The sequence below is a fragment of the Somniosus microcephalus genome, chromosome 13 (assembly GCF_052327205.1).
Source record: "Somniosus microcephalus isolate GS21.2 chromosome 13, FLI_Smic_1.0, whole genome shotgun sequence".
NCBI classification, from domain to species: Eukaryota; Metazoa; Chordata; class Chondrichthyes; order Squaliformes; family Somniosidae; genus Somniosus; species Somniosus microcephalus.
Window position 1 is genome coordinate 33,110,648 of NC_140999.1, and position 26,646 is coordinate 33,137,293.

Below are 26,646 nucleotides of genomic sequence, written 5' to 3' on the forward strand. Positions count from 1 at the left end.
TTAGTTTGCCTTACGAATGATGCAGTCACAGAGACTTTTTACTCTCGGTTTAATGCTTTTGAATTTTTCTTATTAGCGAAATCATCAATTGTGACAACTCCAAATCTGCAAATGAATCCCTTTGATTTCAATGTGACCTTCATTATAACGAACCTGGCCCCGACAGCAAGTCTACAAGATTCCAGCTCTGCACTGTACAAATCGGCATCAAGTATTATTGCTCACCAGGTCAATTGACAATTTAATGTTTAATACAAATATATATTTTAATTAATTATAGTATTTTCTCTAAAACTGTAAGAACTATTCCTTTCCTTTAGTTGGACAACCTGTTTATGAAAAGCAATATCAGCAGAACATTCTCAAGCTGCAGAGTTCACTCTTTCAGGTAAGGGATGTTGATATTAAACCTCATCAGAATTTGTTTTAAGATTGTTTATAAGTTTAGTAAAAATACTTAACATTACAAATATGTTAAAATTTCCAGATATTCTACAGAATTCTGATTGTTGTTTATATACTCAACTCTTTAATATTATTGAAGTGCAATGTATTTTTCTGTTAAATGTATATTAAATTTCCTGTTGATGCCTATCCTCCTTGTCAACTGATAAAAAATTACATAGTAGAGTGTGCTTTCTTTAATAGTCTCACTTTAAAACACTGAGCAAGCTGCTCCTTGTATGTGTTTAGTCAGACATGTGCAAAATGCTCCTCTGATGTTGGGTTTGGCGGATATTTGTGGGGCAGAGTAAAGGGAGGCTTTGTTTGCATCTAACTGTTCTGTGTCTGATCTGGGAATGATTGAAAGAAATGGGTCAGCCAATGGGGCACCTACACCTCTGAGTCAGAAAGTTGTGTGGTTCAAATCCCACTCCAGAAATTGAGTGCAATAAATCTAGGTTGACACACCAGTGCAGTGTAGTACCAAGGGAATGCTGCATTGTCACAGGTGCTGTCTTGCAGATGAGATGTTAAACCGTCTGCCCTCTCAGGTGGACATAAAGATCCCATAGCACTATTTCAAAGAAGAGCAGGGGAATTATCCCCGGTGTCCTGGCCAAAACGTATCCTTCAACTGACATCACTAAAACAGATTATCTGGCCATTATCATATTGTTGTTTGTGGGAGCTTGCTGTGTGCAAATTGGCTGCCGCATTTCCTACATTACAACAGTGACTACACTTCAAAAAGTACTTCATTGGCTGTAAAGCGCTTTGAGACGTCTGGTGGTCATGAAAGGTGCTATATAAATGCAAGTCTTTCTTTTTTTTAATTGTAGGTGTTCCATTGCCCAGTACCAAATACCTCAACTTGATACAAAAATGATACAGAAGTAAATAATTAAAATGCAAAAAAAAATTAGCGAACTGCAAGAAGCTGGAGCCATTAATATTGCAATGCTTATATACAATGGGCCGTATTTTCCGATCGGAGGCTTCCCGTGTGCGGAGGTCTCCGATCTGGAAAAATTCTACGCACTTACCTGAGGGCTCCCGAGGTGCGTATAGTTCCGATCTTGGGCCTCTCCAACTCCAAGTGTGCAGGGCCCACGTATCCCAGAGGGGCATGTGGTTCGCAAGCGTCCCTGGGGTCACGTGGGCCATGGGGAGCCAATCAAAGAAGGGAATCTCCCTTCATACACTTGACAGATAGACCTGTCAAATATATGAATGGAGATCACCTTAAAAACACTGTAAAACATAAAATAAGTTTTTAAAAAATCATCACCTTTTTAAAAATAATTGAAGATTAATTTTTTGAAAAAGAAATTAAAGTTTTATAAGGGGCTAAAAATAAACTTACCTTTTTTAAAGTATTTTTAAATGATAAATGAGTGAAAAAAACTTTTTAAAAACTTTTTTCAACTCTTATCCTGGTAAAAGGCGTAAGAATTCTAAGGGTTTTCAGTGGGCGGAGGGTCTCCAGAAAGCGGAACTATCCACCTGCAGAGGCCTTTCTCCAGGGCAGGCATTCAATCTGTCAAGAGCATTGACAGATCGGAAATGCCCGTTTTCAGCGCATGCGCTGTGCATGCCTGAAACCGGCATTTCCGATGTCCCTACGGGTGCGTACACAGCTCATACACACCCGTAGGGATCGGAATATCTGGCCCATTGTGTGTAGAAAACAGAAAAACAGTCAGGTTGAAATTATTCTTGCACTCAGGCAGTGCATTAAATTGGAGTTGTCATTTCTTCCAATTTTTTTTACTCATTCTCCTGAATATATAGCTTTACTCTGCACGTTTTCTGGAAGATCAGGCACATTGGAATTCACTAAAATAAGCGCATAATAGAGCATCCAATGAGAAAACACGTGATGATCTGGCTAAACAGCAACTTAACTGATATAAAAAGTGCAATCAGTTGCCTCCTTGCAGAGCACAATGCAAATTGCAGATGTTAAGGTGGGAGGTGTTATTTAGCAAGAATTCTCAGCTGGCATTTACATTAGCTGCAACACATTAGCCCCAAGAACATGGAAGCTTATGTCTGCTAACCTCATTTCAACATAATGTTTTCTAATTCATTTAATTAACTATCTGTTTATTTTACAGTCCGGCAAATGTTGGTAACACCAGTGTGTACGCAGTCTGCACATTCAGAAATGATTCTGCTCCTCAGGAAGTTAATAAAGTTACTGTGTACCACGAGTTCCGAGACAACACGAACAGCATCTCCACCTTAGGAGCATATTCACTGGGCAATAACAGCCTCTACGTAAATGGTATTTATCATTTAAAGAAGATATCCTGTTCCATTAGATTTCATTCTGTCTAATTGAATATTTTAATCCAATTGGATCAAAGAGATTTCAAGCAAACACATTAATTTTATTTCACTATTTAATAATGACTTTCCACCTGGCTTTTTTGATAGCGAACCCATGTTTTTTTTTATTTTTCAGGTTACCATGAAGCACCTCCTTCATTCAGTGAGTATGGTTTCTGTTGTTTCATTACAGTGGGTAGCAATACAGCAAATTCTTTACTGATCACCATTTATATATAATAAAATACATCCACATTATTCGGGATGTCTTTTGCTGTTCAGAACTAATTGATTGCTGATTAAATATCGAATTGTTTAGTAATCAGGCACAAATATAATCCTGGAAGGGAGTTTTTGAAGTCGTATCAGGAGTTGGGAGCTGATGTATGCCTCCTGTGCAGACCACTTGCTCTTTTATACTTGGCAGTCTTGTGATCTTGCTTTTATTTCTTCAGTGGCCACACAAAATTATGCCCCTGGATGAAATAAGGTCATCTTATAATGCAAGGTGGTGTTAAATATCACAAACTCAGAGGCTAATTATTAGTGCAGTACAGTCACGAATGATGTTATTCTGGTGCCAATTAATTTCTTGTGTGTTCTCATGAATATTCCTCATGACCTCCCTTTAGATTATTGTCTGCGGCATCCCATATAATGTTTGCAAGCTAACTGAGCCATGGTTATTGATTATTGGGCTTTTTGTTGCTCATACTCCAGTCCTCGGGTACAGCTTCAATGTTTTTGCAGCCCTTAAAAACATTCACCAGAACTTTGGCTATTTTGTCTTAATTTCTTTGAAAATTCTTGGATCTATCCCACGAGGTTCAGATGCCTTGTAGACATTTAGAAATACAATGACAGCAGACCTTCAGTGGGGCAGGACTTCTGGCCACCCTATACCTGCATCCTTGGCTCCAGGTAATTTCCTGGCCAAGGGTAATCTGAATAACTTGGCTACATTTCCAATGCTAGTGGGTCATCTGCCTCAGCCAGGACAAGGGGGAATTATGGTGGCGTCTGATTTCCAATCTATTGAACTAGCCAAAGCAATCCTTTAATTTATAAATCCCCTCTAGCAAACCTGGACACCAGAAAAGCATCCAGTGATGCTGAGGCACAAAAGACTGGAAATGCCTCACATATGCTCCTGTTTTTTTTCTGTCTGAGTACAGTACACCCACCCAAATTGTATGGATGTCACCTCTGCAGAAAATCCTGGAAGTGGCCTTGGGTGGTGGGCAGAACAGCTCCCTGACTGACCATGTTCTACCATCTACCCAAGTTACGCACATTTACCAGCATAAGTGAAGAGGAAATTTGGCCTCTTGCTCCTTTAAATAGCTTCTTAACAGATATTTTGCTGATGTCTCACCCAGCTTCAACAGGCTGAGGAGAATCTATGCCCTGGAGCAGTTTATGGTTTTATAAATAGACTGTACAGACATGCCCTTAACTGAGGATCTTGAACCTTTATGGAATGCCAAAAAAAACCAGATTTATTTATCAGCCGATTGAATGACTGTGTTTGCAAAGGCTTTTAGTTACCATTCAATAAAAATTATCCTACTTCCCTGTTAATGTAATACAACCAGAAATGAACAATTATACAGCTTATAGTGATTTTTTTAAAATTGCGGTACTGTACTTTCATTATTAGAAAAAATAACTGTGTTTAGATGTGTATGTTTGCATGTATGTGTGTGTTCATGTGGATATTTGTATATGTGGGTACATTCAGAAAGATCAATAATACGATATGCTACTTGCTAAAATAAGCAACTACTAAGGTGTCCAAATTTAAAATAAAGCAAAATCCATGTTTGAACTTTAACTAAGTGCATTTCTGAAAGTTGCCTTTTCTCACATTCCCCAATGGAACAGATAGATTAATCGAAAACAGATTTGTTACAAGAAAGCATTTTGCAAGATGATGCTACAGACCAGAAGTTAATGGGGAAGACCTGATTTTCGAGACACAGCTGTTTATTTCAAGTGTAATTGGTGAAGTTAGGAAATGTTTCATTACAGTGTGTCCATTCCCAATGTAATTATTTATTCTTTTCTTATAGTTGAAGCACCCATTGTGGTACTGACATTACAACTGAATGAGGAGGCAGTGCCCTTGGGTTTTATGGTCACTTTCACTATAAGTAATCTGCCATTCGCAAATTTACAAAATCCCAATTCCCCTCAGTATACAACTGCAAAAAGCAATGTTATTAATTCGGTAAGTCTACACTGGAATCCTGTATTATTGATTGATATATCAATCAGAATGTATTGATGGTGTGCTCCTCTCTCTAAAACATTTACTGTGGATTTTTTTGCAGCTCAACAATCTGTACAGCAAGAGCAAGATACAGAAAACATTCTTAAATTGCGAACTCGTATTTTTCAGGTAAGACTAATTTCTAATGACTGCACATTGTCTGCATCAAAATATTTCTGAAGAAACCTATTTTGAGGACAGTGATGCCTTTAATAAATAACTTGACGTGTTTAAAAGAAAAACAGAACATGCTGGAAACAGTTAGCAGGTTAGTCAGTATCTGTAGAAAGCACTAATAAGTTAACCATTCAGGTGGGGATCCTTGGTCGGAACTGGAAGCTATTACAGATCAACAGCATTTAAAGAAATACGGAACCACACGCAAGAAAAAATAGAATGACATGAAAGGTGCTTAAGTGGAAAACAAAAGATGGTTAAATGGCTGAAACATCATTAACATGAGACATAGAAACATAGAAGATAGGAGCAGGAGTAGGCCATTCGGCCCCTCGAGCCTGTTCCGCCATTTAATGAGATCATGGCTGATCATCCAAATTCAGTACCCTGTCCCTGCTTTCTCCCCATATCCCTTGATCCCTTTAGCCTTAAGAAATATATCTAACTCTCTCTTGAATATATTTAATAAGTTGGCCTCAACTGCCTTCTGTGGTAGAGAATTCCACAGGTTCACCACTCTCTGGGTGAAGAAATTCCTCCTTATCTCAGTCCTAAATGGCTTACCCCTTATCCTTAGACTGTGACCCCTGGTTCTCGACTCCCCCGCCATCGGGAACATCCTTCCTGCATCTAGTCTGTCTAGTCCTGTTAGAATTTATTAAGTTTCAATGAGATCCCCTCTCATTCTTCTAAACTCCAGCGAATATAAGCCTAATTGACTCAATCTCTCTTCATATGTCATTCCTGCCATCCCAGGTATCAGTCTGGTGAATCTTCGCTGCACTCCCTCCATGGCAAGAACATCCTTCCTCAGATAAGGCGACTAAAACTGCACACAATACTCAAGGTGTGGTCTCACCAAGACCCTGTACAACTGCAGCAAGACATCCTTGCTCCTGTACTCGAATCCTCTCGCTATGAAGGCCAACATACCATTTGCCTTCTTAACCGCCTGCTGCACCTGCATGCTTACCTTCAGCGACTGGTGCACAAGGACACCCAGGTCTCGTGCACTTCCCCTTTTCCCAATCTATTGCCGTTCAGATAATAATCTGTCTTCCTGTTTTTGCCACCAAAGTGGATAACCTCGCATTTATCCACATTATACTGCATCTGCCCAATCACACAACCTGTCCAAATCATACTGGAGTTTCTCTGCATCCTCCTCATATCACACACGCCCACCCAGCTTTGTGTCATCTGCAAACTTGGAGATATTACATCTAGTTCCCTCGCCTAGATCATTAATATATATTGTGAATAGCTGGGGTCCTATCACCGGTCCCTGCGGTACCCCACTAGTCACTGCCTGCCACTCGGAAAAAGACCCGTTTATTCTAACTCTTTCCTTCCTGTCTGCCAACCAGTTCTCTATCCAAGTCAGTAGGAGGCACAATGAGAGAAATAAAAGAAAATAAAGGCATTTACAAGACGCAGGGTACTTGAAAGCATGAGGTTTATTTATTGAATTCTTAAGTTATTAAAGTCAATATTAGGGCCAGAGGGCTGAAAAATGTCCATCGGGAAGATAAAGTGCTGTTTCTTGAGTTTAAATTGATCTTCACGGGAACAGTGTAGAAGGCCAATGGCAGAGAGGTCAGTGGGAGCAGGTGGGGGAATTGAAAGGTCATGGGAGAGGGATCTCGGAGACATACTCCATAGAATGGAGGTGATCTCCTACAATTAAAAGTTTTGCTTATTTTAGTTTATTAAATGTTTTAATTTTCCTACTAAAAATAATAATCAGATGCCGCCATCATGTAAAGGTATTTAGAAAATGAATTTTGGTCATTTGCCCTTCGCTCTCAGTATATAGTGTAAATCATACTGAGATGTGAACTCTGCCAAAGAAACCTCACACGAGATAAGTTTGGTGAAAATTATGAGTTCACTCTACCAAAGATGCCAGATACGGCCACAGAAGCTCACTGGCCCGAGGAGCTGGGGGTGTTTGCTGGGATACCCCAGGAAAATAGCTGATTCTGGCCCTGGTGGTGTCTGGGGCTGCTTTAAAAATTAATTTAATTGGTTTCAGCAAGGTAGGCCTGGATGAGACCAGAGTTCTGTGCTGAGGCTACACCAGGTCCTAAATGAGGACCCAGGAGCAGGAACTCGCAACTTCGAGAGCCCCTGTCCTAGCCACGCCCCTTATATCGATGGCCTTTTAGGGGTGAGTGGAAGGTTTTACGTGGGATTCCGCCGGAATGGTTGTGGATTTTCAGCTCCATAATTTTTGGAGAGAATCTTTAAGCCAGGGTCAGGAAAAGATTTTAAAAGCAACTTGCCTCTTGTTACCTACAACTTTAAATATAAAAAAAATATATTTGTTCAATATAAATGCAAGTTGCTGCTGTTGGATAATACGAGTCTAAATGGGGTAGAGGAACAGAAGGAACTCAGGGTACAAATACAAAAATCACTACAAGTAGCAGCGCAGGTTAATAAGACCATATAAATTGAAAACCAAGTACTGGGGTTCATTTCTAGGGTAATAGAATTGAAAAGCAGATAAGTTATTTTAAACTTATATAGAACCATGGTTAGACCACGGAGTACTGTGCAAAGTTCTGGTCTCCATATTATAAACAAAATATATAGGCACTGCAAAAAAGATTCACAAGGAAAGGCTGAACAGGCTGGGGCTCTTTTCTCCAGTAAAGAGAAAGTTGAGGGGTAGTCTGACAGAGGTCTTTATGATTATGAAAGAGTTTGATAGGATAGATGTAGAGAAAATGTTTCCATTTGTGGGGAGTCCAAAATTAGAGTTCATAAATATAAGATAGTCACTAACAAATCCAATTGGTAATTCAAGAGAAGCTTCTTTACCCAAAGAGCAGTAAGATATAGAGTAGTACAGCACAGAAGGAGGCCATTTGGCCCATCGAGTTTGCACTGGCTCTTTTGAAGAGCAATCCAACTAGTCCCACTCCCCCGCTCTTTCCCCATATCCCTGCAAGTATTTATCCAATTCCCTTTTAAAGGCTACTATTGAATCTGTATCCACCACCCTATCAGGCAGTGCATTCCAAATCCTAAACCCTTGTTGCATAAAAAGGTTTTTCCTCGTGTCACCTTTGGTTCTTTTGCCAGTCACCTTAAATCTGTGCCCTTTGGTTATCGACCCTTTAGCCATTGGAAACAATTTCTCTTTATTTACTCTATCTAAATCCTTCATGATTTTAAACACCTCTATCAAATCGCCTCTTAGCCTTCTCTTCTCGAAAGAGAACAACCCCAGCTTCTCCAGTCTATCCACGTAACTGTAATCCCTCATCCCTGGAACTAGTAAATCTCTTCTGTACCCTCTCCAAAGCCTTCACTTCCTTCCTAACGTGTGGTGCCCAGAATTGGACACAGTACTCCAGCTAGGGCCAAACTAGTGTTTTATATAGGTTTAGCATAACTTCCTGGCTTTTGTACTCTATGGGCTGGATTTTGTTAATGGGAACATGATGGAGGCGGGACTCCCACATTTTGGCTTGTAGTCCCGCCTCCGTCGATTTGTGGCCAACCCACGCGATTTTCCCCTGATTGACCTTGTTGAGCCCACCCAGCGGGCTCAGCAGGCCAATTAAGGGATACCCAGTTACAGGTGATGTCAGGGATTGACATTTCATCTATCAAGAGCTTTTGACAGATGAAATATCAGCGTTTGACAGGTCTGTGAAGCTGTCAAACACTGACAATCTGACTTCTAACTTGAGTCCTTCTCCACAGACTCAGTTAGAAATCTTTCCAGAACAGAAAGCTGAATGCTGCAATTTTTGACAGCTCACGGCCATTCTGCTTTCTGTGCCGGTGAGATGAGGGACTCCCGCGATCTGAAGGAAGGAAGCCTGCATTAGTAAGTAAAGGTAAGTAAAACTTATTTAAACACTTTACACACACCAAACACACTTACCTCTGCACTCATGCACCCATCACTCACCTGAACACTGGACGTCTCGAACCCTCCAAGCCCTTCAGCCCGACGGTCCGCCTCGCTAACTTGGCGTGGTTTGGAGCCGTCGGGAACCCCACACTTCAGGGATAAAAATAGGGATTAGGCCAAAAACTGCCTGTTAGCTACCTGTTAACAGGCAGTTAATTGGCACTAATCCCCTTCCCGCCTCAGGGAGGAGGCTCCCAGCACAGGTCGGGTACCCGCCTCCTGGGAAATGGGCATGGAGGCGAGTTGGGGGCGGGAAGGGTTTCTGCCCCCTGATTCTGCAATTTTAACACCCCACACGCCTCCATTCCAGCCTCCACAGCCCTGGGAAATTCGAGCCCTATGCCTCCATTTATAAAGCCCAGGGTCCCATATGCTTGATTAACTGCTTTGTTAACCTGTCCTACCACTTTCAACAATTTGTGCACAAACACCCCCAGGTCTCTCTTTTCTTACACCCCCTTTAAAATTGTACCATTTAGCATATGGTCGCTCCTCATTCTTCTTACCAAACTGTATCACCTCACACTTTTCTGCACTGAGTTTCATCTGCCACGTGCCCACCCATTCCATCAGCCTGTCTATGTCCTCTTGAAGTCTATTATCATCTTCCTCACTGTTTATTACACTTTCAAGTTACGTGTCATCTGCAAATTTCGAAATTGTTCCCTGTACCCTCAAGTCCGACTCATTAATGTATGTCAAAAACAGCCGTGATCCTAGTAATGAATTGGGGAACTCCGCTGTATACCTCCCTCCAGTCTGAAAAACATCCATTCACCACAAGACTATTTCTATCTCTTAGCCAATTTTGTATTCCTGCTGCTATGGCCCCTTTTATCCTGTGGGCTTCAATTTTACTAACAAGCCTAATATGTAGTACTGCATCAAATGCCTTTTGAAATCCATATACACAACATCAACTGCACTGCCCTCATGCACCCTCTCTGCCGCCTTATCAAAAAATTCAACCAAGTTAGTCAAACCTGATTTGCTCTTAACAAATCTGTGCTGGCTCTCCTTTATTAGTTAATGCTTGTCCAAGTGACTGTTAATTTTTTTTCCGGGTTAATGGCCCAGAAATTCGGGTCTCCACGGGTGAGTACGCACGGGGTACTCACCCGTAGGCCCAATGGACGTGCCAGTTTCCTGGATGCACTGCGCATGCGCGGGAAACCGGCACTTCCATTCCCCTGAACGAAGGGGTTCAGAGTTCGAACGCATGCACCGGAGAGGCTGCGCGTGCGCATCGAACTTCGTTTCTTTTTGCAGGTTTTCCCGGGAGGGTAAGTCTGCAGAGGTTACACATTTAAAAAGCAGGCGTAAGGCCTGCTTTTTACAAGGTAAGTGGTGAATTAATTCAAATTAAAACATTTTTTCCACAGGTTTATTATTTTTAAATACTTTAAAGCAAGGTAAGTTTATTTTTAGCCCCGTTAGAAAATAAAATTATTTTTTTCAAAAATTTAAATTATTGTTTAAAATAGTTATTTCGTGTAATTTATAGTTTATTTAAAAAATATGATTTAAAAAGAAAATATTTGAAGGTTTAGTGCTGTTTTGGAGCTGTAGTATTTATAAGTTTTGACAGCTCTTCCCTGCTCCGATTGGCTCCCCATGGCCCACGTGATCCCAGGGGACGCATCAAACTAACTGCGCCCCTGGGATACGCAAGCACTGCGCGCCGGCAGTTGGAGGAGGCCCAGGATCGGAATTCCACGGGGGCCCACAGCTCAACGGCTGGCGTGCAAGCTAAGTGCAGGTCGGGGGCTTACACCCGCGGGAAGCCCCCGACCCGAATTTCTGGGCCATTGTTTCTAAAAGCTTCCCCACCACTGATGTTAAACTGACTGGCCTATAATTGTCAGGTTTATTCTTCTCCCCTTTTTTGAAAAAGGGTGTAACATTTGCAATCCTCCAGTCCTTTGGCACCACCCCTGTATCTAAGGAGGATTGGGAGATTGTGGCCAGCACTTCCACAATTTCTACCCTTACTTCCCTCAGCCACCTAGGATGGAACCCATCCGGATCGGGTGACTTATCTACTTTAAGTACTGCCAGTCTTCCTAGTACCTCCTCTCAATCTATTTTTATCTCATCCAGTATCCCAGCAACCTCCTTGTTTACCATAGCTTTGGCAAAGTCCTCTACCTTGGTAAACACTGATGCAAAGTACTCATTTAGTACCTCAGCTATGCCTTCTACCTCCACCAATAGTTCTCTATTTTGGTCCCTAACTGGCCCCACAGCTCCTCTGACAACCCCTTTACTGTTAATGTCTATAGAAGACCTTTGGATTCCTTTTTATGTTAGCTGCTAATCTATTCTCATACTGTTTCTTTGCCCCTTTTATTTCCTTTTTCACTTGTCCTCTGTACTTTTTATATTCAGCCTGATTCACCCTTGTATTATCAAGCTGGCATCTGTCGTACGCTCCCTTTTTCTGCTTCATTCTACTTTCTAACTCCTTTGTCATCCAGGGAGCTCTGGCTTTGGTTGCCCTCCCTTTCCCCCTTGTGTGAATGTACCTAGACTGTACCCGAACCATCTCCTCTTTAAATGCTTCCTATTACGCCATTACATTTCTGCCTGCCAGTCTTACGCAGGCCAGATCCCTCCTCAATTCGCTGGAATTAGCCCTCCTCCTATTAAGTATTTTTATTCTAGATTGCTCCTTGTCCTTCTCCATAACTAATATAAACCTTACAATACTATTAATTCTATTCCCGAGGTACTCCCAAATTGTGACATTCTCCAATTCACCAACTTCATTCCCCAGGAGTAGATCCAGCAATGCCTCCTTCCTTGTTGGACAGGAAACATACTGATCAAGAAAATTGTCTTGAACACACTTCAGAAATTCCTCATCTTCTCTGCCCTTAATACAATCACTGCCCCATTCAATACTGAAGTAGTTAAAGTCTCCCATTATCACTACTCTATAGTTCCTGCAACTCTCAGTAATCTCTTTACAAATCTGCTCCTCTATCTCCTTCCCACTCTTTGGTGACCTATAAAATACACCAAATAGCGTAATTGTTTCTTACCTCCAACCAAATAGATATTGTCTTTGACCCCTCGAGGACATTCACTCTTTCTAGCACTGTAATCTTTTCCTTAAACAAAACTGCTACCCCTCCTCCTCTTTTTCCTTCCCTATCTTTCCTGAGTACCTCGTACCCAGGAATATTAAGCATCCAATCCTCCTCTTTTTTGAGCGAGGTCTCAGTTGTCGCCACTGCATCATATTCCCACGTGGCTATTTGCGGCTGCAGCTCACCAACCTAATTAACCACACTTTGTGGATTTACACACATGCACTCCAAACCTAACATAGACCTCTTTGTATTTTCTATGATGCCACCTAATTCTCTATTATTTCCAAGAATGTGGAACGCGCTGCCACATGGAGTTGTTGCGGAGAATAGCATAGATGCATTTAAGGGGAAGCTAGAAAAGCACATGTGGGAGAATGGAACAGAGGGATATGCTGATAGGGTTGGATGAAGAATGGTGGGAGGAGGCTCGTGTGGAGCATAAACGCTGGCATAGCCCAGTTGGGTCGAATGGCCTGTTTCTGTGCTGTAGATTCTTTGTAATTCTATGTAATTCTCTGTAAAACTGTTACTTAATATTTAACCAGAGGAAAATCAGTTCTAAAAAGACTGCTGATGCAGCTGACAGACTGCTTTAACTTTCCGCTCATTGAAGCTGCGAAGTATCTGAACTTTTGCTACATGCTCGTTTTTCCCAGTTCTAGCTCAGGAGCAGATCATCTCATCATTGCAATTTGCATTTCATATTCTAAATAAATATCAAAGTAGCCATTGCCCACTTAACAGACCAGTTTTAATCTATCAATCTATATTTTATTTTGGCATTATACTGTAATCTTAAAAACAATTAGTGATCTTAGTTACTTTATAAAAGATCCCTATGTATTGTTAATCCAAAATGTCTAGAAATATTAATATTTTAGTGCTAATAATTAATCAGTGTTGTATTTTGTAATGATTTTCACAAATTCTATCTTCCTTTTCCTTCCACAGTCCTGGAAATCAAGGCAATACTAAAGTTGAAACACTCTGTTTTTTTAAAAACGATCCCACTGTTCCACAAGTTGATGAAGTCACTGTTTACAATGAGTTCAGAGACTACACTGAGAAAATCACTGCATTAGGAGAATATTCACTGAACAAAAACAGCCTCTATGTAAATGGTACGTACTGATTCAAATTACATGGTAATATAACTTGAACAGCAAACCACTTCTATTTTGCAATCCTTTCACAGCTTAAAATTAAAATGAGGTTGGGCCCAAATAGTTTTCTGTCGTTATGAGCCAAGCAAACTCCAAAGCCCTCAGTGTGACAAAAAATAACAGTGTGGCAGCCCTGACTCCTGCTGATCTCCAATGATCCACAAGGGTTTTATGGATAATCAGGATGCAAATCATGAGAGCGGAGATAATAAAGGGTTCAATGTAGATTACTCCTAGAAAATGAAAAGACGATCAGTTTCCCACTTTCAGGAAAAAAATAACCTAATTGTGAATCATTTTGTAATCTTGAAACTGGAGCAGTTAAGATATTCAATAATAAGTGATATTCTCGCTGAAACCCTGGGAAACATATTTACATTTCATGTCTTAATTTCAGGTTATCACGAATTGGAACCGGCTACAACACCGACTTCAACACCGACTACAACACCAACACCGACTACAACACCGACTACAACACCAACACCGACTACAACACCAACACCAACTACAACACCGACTACAAAACCAACACCAACTACAACACCGACTACAAAACCGAATACAACACCGACTACAACACCGACTACAACACCAACACCGACTACAACACCGACTACAACACCAACACCGACTACGACACCGACTACGACACCGACTACAACACCGAATACAACACCGACTACAACACCGACTACAAAACCAACACCGACTACAACATCGACTACGACACCGACTACGACACCGACTACAACACCGACTACAACACCGACTACAACACCAAAATCAACTACAACACCGACTACAACACATAATACAACACCGACTACGACACCGACTACGACACCGACTACAACACCAACACCGACTACGACACCGACTACGACACTGACTACGACACCGACTACGACACCGACTACGACACCGACTTCGACACCGACTACGACACCGACTACGACACCGACTACGACACCGACTACGACACCGAATACAACACCAACACCGACTACAACACCGAATACAACACCGACTGCAACACCGACTGCAACACAGACTACAACACCGACTACAACACCAACACCGACTACAACACCGACTACAACACCGACTACAACACCGACTACAACACCAACACCGAGTACAACACCGACTTCGACACCGACTACGACACCGACTACAACGCCGACTACAACACCAACACCGACTACAACACCGAGTACAACACAGACTACAACACCGACTACAACACCAACACCGACTACAACACCGACTTCAACACCGACTACAACACCAACTACAACACCAACACCGACTACGACACCAACTACGACACCGAGTACAACACCGACTACGACACCGACTACGACACCGACTTCGACACCGACTTCGACACCGACTTCGACACCGACACCGACTACGACACCGACTGCGACACCGACTGCGACACCGAATACGACACCGACTACGACACCGACTACGACACCGACTACAACACCGACTAAAACACCTACTTCGACACCGACTATGACACCGACTTCTACACCGACTACAACACCGATTACGACACCGACTGCGACACCGACTACGACACCGACTACAACACCGACTACGACACCGACTATGACACCGACTACGACACCGACTACAACACTGACTACAACACCAACACCAACACCGACTACAACACTGACTACAACACCAAAATCAACTACAACACCGATTACAACACCGACTACAACACTGACTACAACACTGACTACAACACCGAATACAACACCGACTATGACACCGACTACAACACCAATACCGACTACAACACCGACTACAACACCGACTGCAACACCGAATTTGACACCGACTATGACACCGACTACGACACCGACTTCTACACCGAGTACGACACCGATTACGACACCGACTATGACACTGACTTCCACACCAACTACGACACTGACTACGACACCGACTACAACACTGACCTCTACACAGACTGCGATAGCGACTACGACACCGACTTTGACACCGACTGCGACACCGACTTTGACACCGACTACGACACCGACTTCGACACCGACTAGGACACCGACTACGGCACCGACTACGACACCGACTACGACACCGACTACGACACCGACTTCGACACCGACACCGACTACGACACCGACTTCGACACCGACTATGACACTGACTACGACACCGACTGCGACACCGACTGCGACACCGACTTCGACACCGACTTCGACACCGACTGTGACATCGACTGCGACACCGACTGCGACACCGACTGCGACACCGACTGCGACACCGACTGCGACACCGACTGCGACACCGACTGCGACACCGACTGTGACACCGACTTCGACACGGACTTCGACACGGACTTCGACACCGACTGTGACACCGACCTCGACACCGACTGCGACACCGACACCGACTATGACACCGACTTCGACACCGACTGTGACACCAACTGCGACACTGACTACGACACCGACTGCGACACCGACTGCGACACCGAATGCGAAACCGACTGCGACACCGACTACGACACTGACTGCAACACCGATTACGACACCGCCTACGACACCGCCTTCGACACCGCCTTCGACACCGACTATGACACTGACTTCGACACCGACTATGACACCGACTGCGACACCGACTGCGACACCGACTACGACACCGACTGCGACACCGACTGCGACACCGACTGCGACACCGACTGCGACACCGAATACGACACCGAATACGACACCGACTACGACACCGACTACGACACCGACTACAACACCGACTAAAACACCTACTTCGACACCGACTATGACACCGACTTCTACACCGACTACAACACCGATTACGACACCGACTGCGACACCGACTACGACACCGACTACAACACCGACTACGACACTGACTATGACACCGACTACGACACCGACTACAACACTGACTACAACACCAACACCAACACCGACTACAACACTGACTACAACACCAAAATCAACTACAACACCGATTACAACACCGACTACAACACTGACTACAACACTGACTACAACACTGACTACAACACCGAATACAACACCGACTACGACACCGACTACAACACCAATACCGACTACAACACCGACTACAACACCGACTGCAACACCGAATTTGACACCGACTATGACACCGACTACGACACCGACTTCTACGCCGAGTACGACACCGATTACGACACCGACTATGACACCGACTTCCACACCAACTACGACACTGACTACGACACCGACTACAACACTGACCTCTACACAGACTGCGATAGCGACTACGACACTGACTTCGACACCGACTGCGACACCGACTTTGACACCGACTGCGACACCGACTTCGACACTGACTACGACACCGACTACGGCACCGACTACGACACCGACTACGACACCGACTACGACACCGACTTCGACACCGACACCGACTACGACACCGACTTCGACACCGACTATGACACTGACTACGACACCGACTGCGACACCGACTTCGACACCGACTTCGACACCGACTGTGACATCGACTGCGACACCGACTGCGACACCGACTGCGACACCGACTGCGACACCGACTGTGACACCGACTTCGACACGGACTTCGACACCGACTGTGACACCGACCTCGACACCGACTGCGACACCGACTACGACACCGACTATGACACCGACTTCGACACCGACTGTGACACCAACTGCGACACCGACTACGACACCGACTGCAACACCGACTGCGACACCGAATGCGAAACCGACTGCGACACCGACTACGACACTGACTGCGACACCGATTACGACACCGCCTACGACACCGCCTTCGACACCGCCTTCGACACCGACTATGACACCGACTTCGACACCGACTATGACACCGACTGCGACACCGACTGCGACACCGACTACGACACCGACTGCGACACCGACTGCGACACCGACTGCGACACCGACTGCGACACCGACTGCGACACCGACTGTGACACCGACTTCGACACGGACTTCGACACGGACTTCGACACCGACTGTGACACCGACCTCGACACCGACTGCGACACCGACTATGACACCGACTATGACACCGACTTCGACACCGACTGTGACACCAACTGCGACGACATCGACACCGACTGCGACACCGAATGCGAAACCGACTGCGACACCGACTACGACACTGACTGCGACACCGATTACGACACCGCCTACGACACCGCCTTCGACACCGACTATGACACCGACTTCGACACCGACTATGACACCGACTGCGACACCGACTGCGACACCGACTACGACACCGACTGCGACAACGACATCGACACTGACTGCGACACCAACTGCGAAACCGACATCGACACCGACTACGACACCGACTGCGACACCGACTGCGACACCGACTGCGACACCGACTGCGACACCGACTGCGACACCGACTACGACACTGACATCGACACCGACTGCGACACCGACTGCGACACCGACTGCGACACCGACTGCGACACCGACACTGACTGCGACACCGACTGCGACACCGACTGCGACACCGACTGCGACACCGACTACGACACCGACTGCGACACCGACTGCGACACCGACTACGACACCGACATCGACACCGACTGCGACACCGACTGCGACACCGACTGTGACACCGACTGCGACACCGACACTGACTGCGACACCGACTGCGACACCGACTGCGACACCGACTGCGACACCGACTACGACACCGACTACGACACCGACTATGACACCGACTTCGACACCGACTACGACACCGACTTCGACACCGACTACGACACCGACTTCGACACCGACTGCGACACCGACTGCGACACCGACTGCGACACCGACTGCGACACCGACTGCGACACCGACTGTGACACCGACACCGACACTGACTGCAACACCGACTGCGACACCGACTTCGACACCGACTACGACACCGACTTCGACACCGACTGCGACACTGACTGCGACACCGACTGCGACACCGACTGCGACACCGACACCGACTGCGACACCGACACTGACTGCGACACCGACTGCGACACCGACTGCGACACTGACTGCGACACCGACTGCGACACCGACTGCGACACCGACTGCGACACCGACTATGACACCGACTTCGACACCGACTACGACACCGACTTCGACACCGACTACGACACCGACTACGACACCGACTACGACACCGACTTCGACACCGATTTCGAGACCGACTATGACACCGACTACGACACCGACTTCAACACCGACTACAGCACCGACTACAGCACCGACTACAGCACCGACTACAGCACCGACTACAACACCGACTACAACACCGACTACAACACCGACTTCAACACCGACTTCAACACCGACTACAACACCGACTTCAACACTGACTACAACACCAACTACAACACCAACTACATCTGTACCTGCAGTCCGAGATGGAGACGTGGCATTTGAACTTAACTTCACAATAATAAACAGAAATTTTACTGACGCGCTGAACAACCCAAATTCCCCTGAATATCAAAGCACAGTTGCCAATATTACCAAAATGGTAAGGACCATTTTCCAGTCACTGCTTGAAATTTAAGCCTGCTGTGCAGAAGGCCAGATGCATCAATTACTTTCAAGTGCATTTTCTAAGTGAAGTGTTATTCAGTTCTTAATGTGTGCATTTTTGTTAAAAAAATTTACTTTATGAATCGGTGGGCTGGATTTTGCCAATGGGGAGCCTTTGGAGGCGGGACTCCCACTTGTTGGGTTTTAGTCCCGCCTCCATCAACTTGTGGCCAACCCACGCTATTTTCCCTTGATTGACCTTGTTAAGCCCACCCAGCGAGCTCAGCAGGCCAATTAAGGGAAAGCCAGTTACAGGTGATGTCAGCGAGTTATGTTTCATCTGTCAAGAGCTTTTGACAGATGAAATGTCAACGTTTGATGGCTCTGTGAAGCTGTCAAACCTGTCCTCTAACTTGAGTACTTGAACTCAGGCTCATTTAGAGATCTCTCCTGAGCAGAAAGCAGAAGGCTGCAGCTTTTGACAGTTCAGCGGCCATTCTGCTTTCTGAGCCAGTGAGATGAGGGACTCTGAGACCTGAAGGGATGAAGCCTGCAGGAAGAAGTAACGGTAAGTAAAACTTATTAAAACACTTTACACACACCTCACACACTTACCTCTCCACATTTGCACTCATCACTCACCTACACACCGGACATCTCGGCCCCTCTGACCCCTGCAGACCCACGGCTCGCCTCGCTGACCCTGGCGAGCTTCGGAGCTGTCGGGAAGCCCACACTTCAGGGCTCAAAATAGGGATTCTCCAAAAAACTGCCTGTAAACCACTTGTTAACAGGCAGTTAATTGGTACTAATCCCCTTTCCGCCTTGGGGAGGCAACTCCCAGCATGGGTCGGGTACCCACCTCCTGGGAAGGTGGCAGGGAGGCGGGCTGGGGGCAGGTTGGGTACCCGCCCCCAGATTCTGCCATTTTACTGGAAGTCCCGCCTCCTTATCCGCCTCCCCAGGGCTGGCAAAAGTCCTCCTTTGTTTCAACATTTTCAGTGAGCTTTATTTTGCAATTCTTGAAAAGTGTGTGATCTGTACTTACTATCGCTATCTTTTGCAGCTCACAAGGTTGTATAAGACCAGCTCTTTAAAGGGCAGCTATCGCATCTGTAAAGTTACAGGATTGAGGTAAGAGGATTTATTTTGCATGTTAGGTCCTGTTGAGATAAAACAAAGAAATTACCTTTAATAGACTGAGCACATTAATAGAATCCAAATCTAGTTTGTGAACTATGTTTATTAATACAATTTTTAAATTTGTGGTTGGAGCTAAATTCAACCGTAGATATTATGAGATATTATTACATACTGACAACTTGTAGTTAAACAATTCCTTAGTCATATATTGCTGATAAGTTCCTGGTATCTGTTTCAGTTCAGCTATCAAGTACTTGCCGTTTGTTATTCATTTTAAGTTAAAACAAAATCCCTGTACCCAACTTCAGGACCTCTGCAAATATGCATCTCACATAAAAGGGGTGTCGACCCAGAGTTGTAGCTCTTACGACAGTTTTCGGAGTCATTACGCCCTGTGAACTGTGACACGTGGGATGTAATAGACTTGAAAATTAGTCCCAGAATGTGTCTTCAGACTGTGATATAGTGAGTTATGGAATCCTGAATTTCTCTCGCGTACATTACATCATGATGCAGTGAAATTAACAGATCAACTATTACTATATTTGCTGCACGTATACAAAAATTTTGAAATAGTTTTAATAAGATACTTTGAATCAAACTTAACTTGATACGTAGACATTTGTACTATATACTATATCTTAAATATTACATTAGAGCATTATATGTGTGCTCAGGTTACTCAGGTCAGTTAAGTTATGAATGGTTTCCTTCTACAAACAACTAATTTCTCCTCCTTTCTTCCCAATAGAATTGGATCCGTTAAATGTATCTGCATGTGCTACTTCAACCCAAATGCTACAAATAAACCAGTGACAGCAGAAAAAGTCAGAACAGAATTTAACATTGGAACAAATGGGACAACTTTGCTTGGAAACGTCTACTGGCTGCGAAATAACAGTTTGGCCGTGGGTAAAATATCAACTTTAATTACATTTATTTCTAAAGATTTCCATCTTTTCATGTTGATCATTAATTAACGCAAATCTGGGCAGGCTCATTATTCTGCAGAAAGTGGACAGAAGTGATTCATCTTTGGGGGCTGGCGGGAGTGTCACATGGTGGTGCTGAGCAGGATAGTTTAGTTCCTGACAAGTTGGCCAAATCTCAAGTTCAGCCCCTATTAATGAGTTACACAAAGGTGGTGATTTACAGATTCTTTGTAAAGACACATTTGTTCACCAAGGGTGAGATTCTCCAGCGATCATTGGTAATATCAATTATTTTTTAACTTTTTTGGTTTTGGACTTGAGGGAATTAGCAATAAACATTTGTTTGGTAAGGTCAGTTATTTCTTATAAATGTTAAGCCTGTCAACAACTTTCAAAAATAATTTTCAAAATAATGTCATAACCAACATGATTGCTGAAAAATAGATGAAATGTTGAATTACGATTAATTATTAAAAAAATGTATTCAATTACATTTTACTATTAATTGTTCTGTATTTATTTTATGCAGAAGCTAAAGCACCCATCTTTAGTGGCAAAGCAGAAATACCATATTGGGGAATCATCATCATCGTGCTGGGCATATTACTCATTCTAGTTCTGCTCTTCCTCTTATGTTTATTGGTAAGTACATTTGATTTTTCAATACTGTGCAGTGTCTCATTGCAAAGCTGAAATGTACAGCATATAATAGAAAATAATTCACCGTGTGTATGACCAAGTCCTGTATGTAGGTATGATATTTAAGATCACTAGTCAGATCAGTGACAAGGATCATTTGTCACCATGGTTTAACAACACTTAATTATTGATCATTATTATTTGATTTTCAGTACAGAATAAAATCTGTTAGTTATTGTTAAGAAGATGTAGGATATTTCAAGAAAAGCCTGCTCTTAATATGAAACAAAAACAACAGGGGAGAAATTGAGTATCACCCCATTTACCTTTAGTGGTAATGAAAAACTAGCCAGTGCTTTGCCAGTGAATCCGATGCAAACTTCGGGTTTCGCGCTCCAGGAAGGAAGTGGAGCACTAAATCAAGTGCTACCACTTCCCTTGCAGCGCTAAAGCTCAGCAAGAGGGGCGGTAGCGGGGGCAGCGCTGCCCAATGTCAAGGGCAGTGCTGCCGGGAACAGAGGCTCCTTCTCTCCCTTAAAGGGAAGGGCCATCGCTACAGGGTCTGTATTAAATCAATGACCCTTGTCGCTGCCGGCAGCCGCGATCCGCGACGATCAGCCCCAAGCACTCTAACAGAGTGCAGGGCTGATCAATCGCGGTACAAGGAAAAACCTAAGGGGTGAAAACAAATTTTTAATTGACACAAGTGGCCTTACCTTTAAATACTGCTCCCCAAGCAGCCGGCATCCCCAGCAACGCCTCCTGCAGCAGTCGGTGTTAGCGCCCGGCGATGCTGCAGGGGGCGGAACTGAAGTTCAGATCCAGGGTGCTACCAGGGCGCTGCGCAGCCGGATGATGTCACGATCTCTGGGCGCAGGAGATCATGGCACTAGTAGTTACTGCCGCTGCAAGCCAGCATGTCAATTTCGCAGGTGTCGGTACTATCGCTGCGCCCGGTCGCAAAGCTGGTAGCGCCCCGTTATCGCCCCCTGGAGGCAACAACGGCAGGTGCAAAGGAGGCAAATTTCTAGCCCAAAGTTCTGGAAACCCTAAGCGGGTCAGTCAGACAGAGAAAAGACAGGTCTGTGTTCCAGGTAGAGCCTTTCTTCAGAACTGGAACAAAAATAAGCAAATAAGGGAGAGGGAGGGACACAAACAGACCCCATCATATCACCAGCACCTCCCACTGTAAAGAAACTGGAGAATATAAGGAAGATCTGTAGTTACTAATAGCAATATTCAAATTAGAGATTAGCTGCAAAGTGCCCAGGAGAAAGATGGGATACTGTTCCTGAGCTTTGTTGGATCAGTGTAGGAGCCCAAAGAAAGAAAGAAATTTGCACAAATTACAGCAGTTTCATGACATTTGTTTTAACACTAATTCCTCCATTCATTGGTTTCTCCACTGACCAGCGCTATAATTTAAACAGAAATATGTTTCAAGTACCAGTTCTCTGCCTTTCTCCAAAGTGAATGATTTGGATATGGACTGGGATAAACTATTAGTATAAAGGTTTCTATAGTACTGTATCTGTCAGGAGTCCACATTCTGAAATGATACATTGGACTGCTGAGAACAAATGCCCACAAGCACATCAAACATGTTCTAAAATTAAAGTGCTTCAGTGCAAAGAAACTGACTGGTTATTTATTGAAAGTAAATAACATTTATACATGGTTGAATATAAAGAAAATGTTTTATGACAAATATAATGAGGTTCACAGTTTCCCACAAGAGCTGCCCTTCAGATTCCCTGGCAGTGGGGCCAGGTCAGTTTGGCAGGTGGCAGGTGGCAGGGTCCGACCGACTGAATCCACTAATCACCGGTTCAGTCAGTTCTCCTGAAAGCTTCTCTAGCTGAACGACAGTTTAGGACAGTTAGTTGGACCTGGGCCTCGGGAATAATTTGCATGGGTGGTTATGAGCCTTTGGTCACACCTATCCTCCAGTTCCTGCCATGCTGAAGTACTGTAGAAATCGTAACAGACACCCTCGTAAACAGCAATTTTGCGGGCGAAAACGCGGCCAGGATCCTGGCCGATTTGTCTGGGTCAGGCTAATTCACATATTTTCAGCCGGCTCCAAGCAGGATTTCTGCCTCTATTAGGAAGCTCACTTTGTAGGGTGGGTGGGGGTGGGGGTGGGGGGCAGTGGCGGGGGGCGGGTGGGTTGGGGAATGGCTGCAGTAACCCTCAAGCGCCTACTGCAGCCTAGCATAGGGCTGGAATTTTTTTTTTAATCTCACATTGCCCAATGCAATAGATTGCCCAGTAATTGCACTAGGCAATGCTGTGGTTTAAGTTGCTCTTCTATCCCCATTGACACCAGGAGCCCTGTGTTGCTGTGTCATGACTCACAGTTTATATATGTTATGTGTAGCTTTTCAATATGCTCAGCCCTATTAGAACTGATGTATTCTATGTCCCAATCACTTTCATCGCCTCCGTTACCTGGAGTTTTGCAAGGGAGCCAACCTTACTCAAGCAGAAAAGCCAGTTTATAACTCCAACTCAGCTATGGGGGAATGGTTTCCATGGATATAAATATTGCACCAGCGGCAAAAGACATTAATCAACATTAGTCGCACCCCCCAAGCCTTTAACTGATATGAATGAGCAGTGGGTGTTGACCTAATGCCAGAATCTTAATCCTGATAACTTTTGTTCTCACAGGGAAAGATAATTGGGAACCGCAATAAATCTTTGACTGTGATCACTGATTTTCCAGTTTTTGAAGCCTTTTAACACAGCAAAACACATATAGATTGTGTGTCACAGTAAACTACCCTTCAGCTAATTATTTTTAAAAATGCAACCTGCAGATTAGAATACAATAACCTTTATTTAACAAAGCAAACTGATTAGAGAGCTGAGCCGTACTCAGTTGATGGATGAGGCAATTGGTACATTCAGATAATGTAACAGAATTTTATTTATAGAGCTTATATAGTGTTATGTAACAAATTATAATATCTGGTATGTTTACTAACATAATATTTTAATCTTTCAGATTGCATTATGTCTAAAAAAGAAGTATCACGGATCCTACAACACATTGCAAAACCGTGCTCGAGCCTACTTTCCATAACAGAAATAATATTGATAGGAAATATTAACAATAAATAACAATCATGCAGATTACAGATTGCTTAAAGTAGAAGAAAGTACATTACTACAATTATTTAGTTAAACTGAACTAAACTAAAACTAAAGCTATCTTGAAACTGAAATAAATGCACTTTAGTAAAAACTTCAATTATTTTTACATATCCTATGATTTTTAGATGTGTAAAGACATGTTGGCCTGTAAACCTATGATGCTTTGGGGGGCATTTTGGTGTGATAGAGGCAGACAGAGGGGGATTCTGAGGTGCGAACCCGCAGGATTTCTTGCATGACGTGGGCGTACAGAGCTTTCAGGAAGGCAGACGTAAGGGCACCAGGTTCTGAAAGGCCGGTTTCCTTACAGCTGTTATAAGGAAAGCAGCCTTCCTGGAAAGGGCCCATTTTCTCTAAAAATTCTTCATTCGTCTGGAAAAATCAGATATGGGTATTGTGACTGTCGCAAAGCTCCTGGAAGCTGGCCAAATAGAGCAATGGCCTTCAAAGCAGGACACCAAGCCCCTCAACAGCAGAAGCACAGAATGCAAGTGGGACCTGCAATATTGGGCTCAAAATTGAGGATGTATGCTTGCCACTGAAAGCTAAATTCTTCAGCCCAAAAGCACTAAGAAAAAAAGCACAATAAAATCGAAATAACGATTGCTATAAATATCTGGCAAAATTAATGATTTCAATCAGTAGATTTGTTCGCTATTTTAGGAACTGAACAAAGTAGTGACAAATAAAACTAGAAGCTTCTGTAACTAAATTCGATATATTGTATAATTCAAAGACTTCTCTGGTTTTGCAGATCTTTTTCTACTGTTGATTGAGTCAGTGTAGGCTGCCTTAAAGTAACTGACTACCGTGTTTTATTGTAGTGCTGAGATTGCTCAATTGATTTTCCTTATGAGCCATATTCCAATAAAAGAATACACACTTCAGATGTTCTATATTCCTCGGGGATACATTTTAAGATTCTACTTGAAGAATGGCACACAAGGAATAAACAGACTTCTCATTGGTGACAGAATGCTCAGGTATTCTTGAATTCAAACAAGATGCTGTCAAAAGGTGCAAACAGTTGAGTGTTTCTGAGTCCTGGGAGTTTCTCATGTGAATCGGTTGCAGTAACTTATTGTCACCAATCAGACGTCTTCTGTAATATCTCAAATGCTATATTTATCCATATTATCTTTACACAAACCTCAAGAATATGCATTTTGATAATAGCTATTACCGTTGTGTTCTGATAGTTACATATTTATAAAAGCAACCTACAGTATTTTAAAATAATTTAGATGCTATAAGAAAAATATCAGAGTATTTATATAAACTTTATTTTCTGGATGCTGAACTTTTACACTCTCTATTTTTGTAAGTCCTGTCATATAATGAAACCCAAGAATAAACCATGCTTTGCAACAATTCATCATTTTGTATTTAATTTTTTAACATCATTATATGCTGAATATTGTAACCTACATTACAATTACACATTTTCTTCAATCAAAATTGACGTTAATCAGAATAAAGATAACCGCCCACCCCTGCTATGGGCCTTTGCTGAGAATTGGAGCAGGCAGAAATCCAGCTGCTAAGGCAGGTCGGAGAGGCCTGCAACAATGGTGAGGACCAATGACTGAAGTAGTTATAATGCCTCCAGCTCTGGAGGTCTTCTGCGGTAGATAAGAAAAGGAACTGCTGATGCCACCAGCCCAGATAAATGCTACAATTTTTGTGGGACTAGGGCAAGGCTGACCACCTGCTTTTTCTGGGTACTTCTCTAAATGGGCATCCCTCCAGTGCTGTTTAAATGCCATTACAATTCCTAA

The 26,646-nt window shown here is 43.7% G+C and overlaps 1 protein-coding gene across 1 annotated transcript in view; it reads left to right on the top strand.

The window, feature by feature from the left end:
- The window catches only part of LOC147108194 (mucin-16-like), a 41,968-nt gene extending 15,750 nt beyond the window's left edge, over positions 1–26,218 (top strand). Inside the window, exons 6-18 of the mRNA XM_086005990.1 lie at positions 77–228; positions 321–388; positions 2,562–2,731; positions 2,912–2,938; positions 4,848–5,005; positions 5,109–5,176; positions 13,202–13,371; positions 13,811–13,826; positions 18,834–18,990; positions 20,062–20,129; positions 20,890–21,050; positions 21,600–21,712; positions 24,720–26,218. Of these exons, the coding sequence (XP_085862116.1) occupies positions 77–228; positions 321–388; positions 2,562–2,731; positions 2,912–2,938; positions 4,848–5,005; positions 5,109–5,176; positions 13,202–13,371; positions 13,811–13,826; positions 18,834–18,990; positions 20,062–20,129; positions 20,890–21,050; positions 21,600–21,712; positions 24,720–24,797 (1,406 nt within the window). The 3' untranslated portion in view covers positions 24,798–26,218. The remainder of the gene's footprint in view (positions 1–76; positions 229–320; positions 389–2,561; positions 2,732–2,911; positions 2,939–4,847; positions 5,006–5,108; positions 5,177–13,201; positions 13,372–13,810; positions 13,827–18,833; positions 18,991–20,061; positions 20,130–20,889; positions 21,051–21,599; positions 21,713–24,719) is intronic.
- Positions 26,219–26,646: the final 428 nt, after the last annotated feature.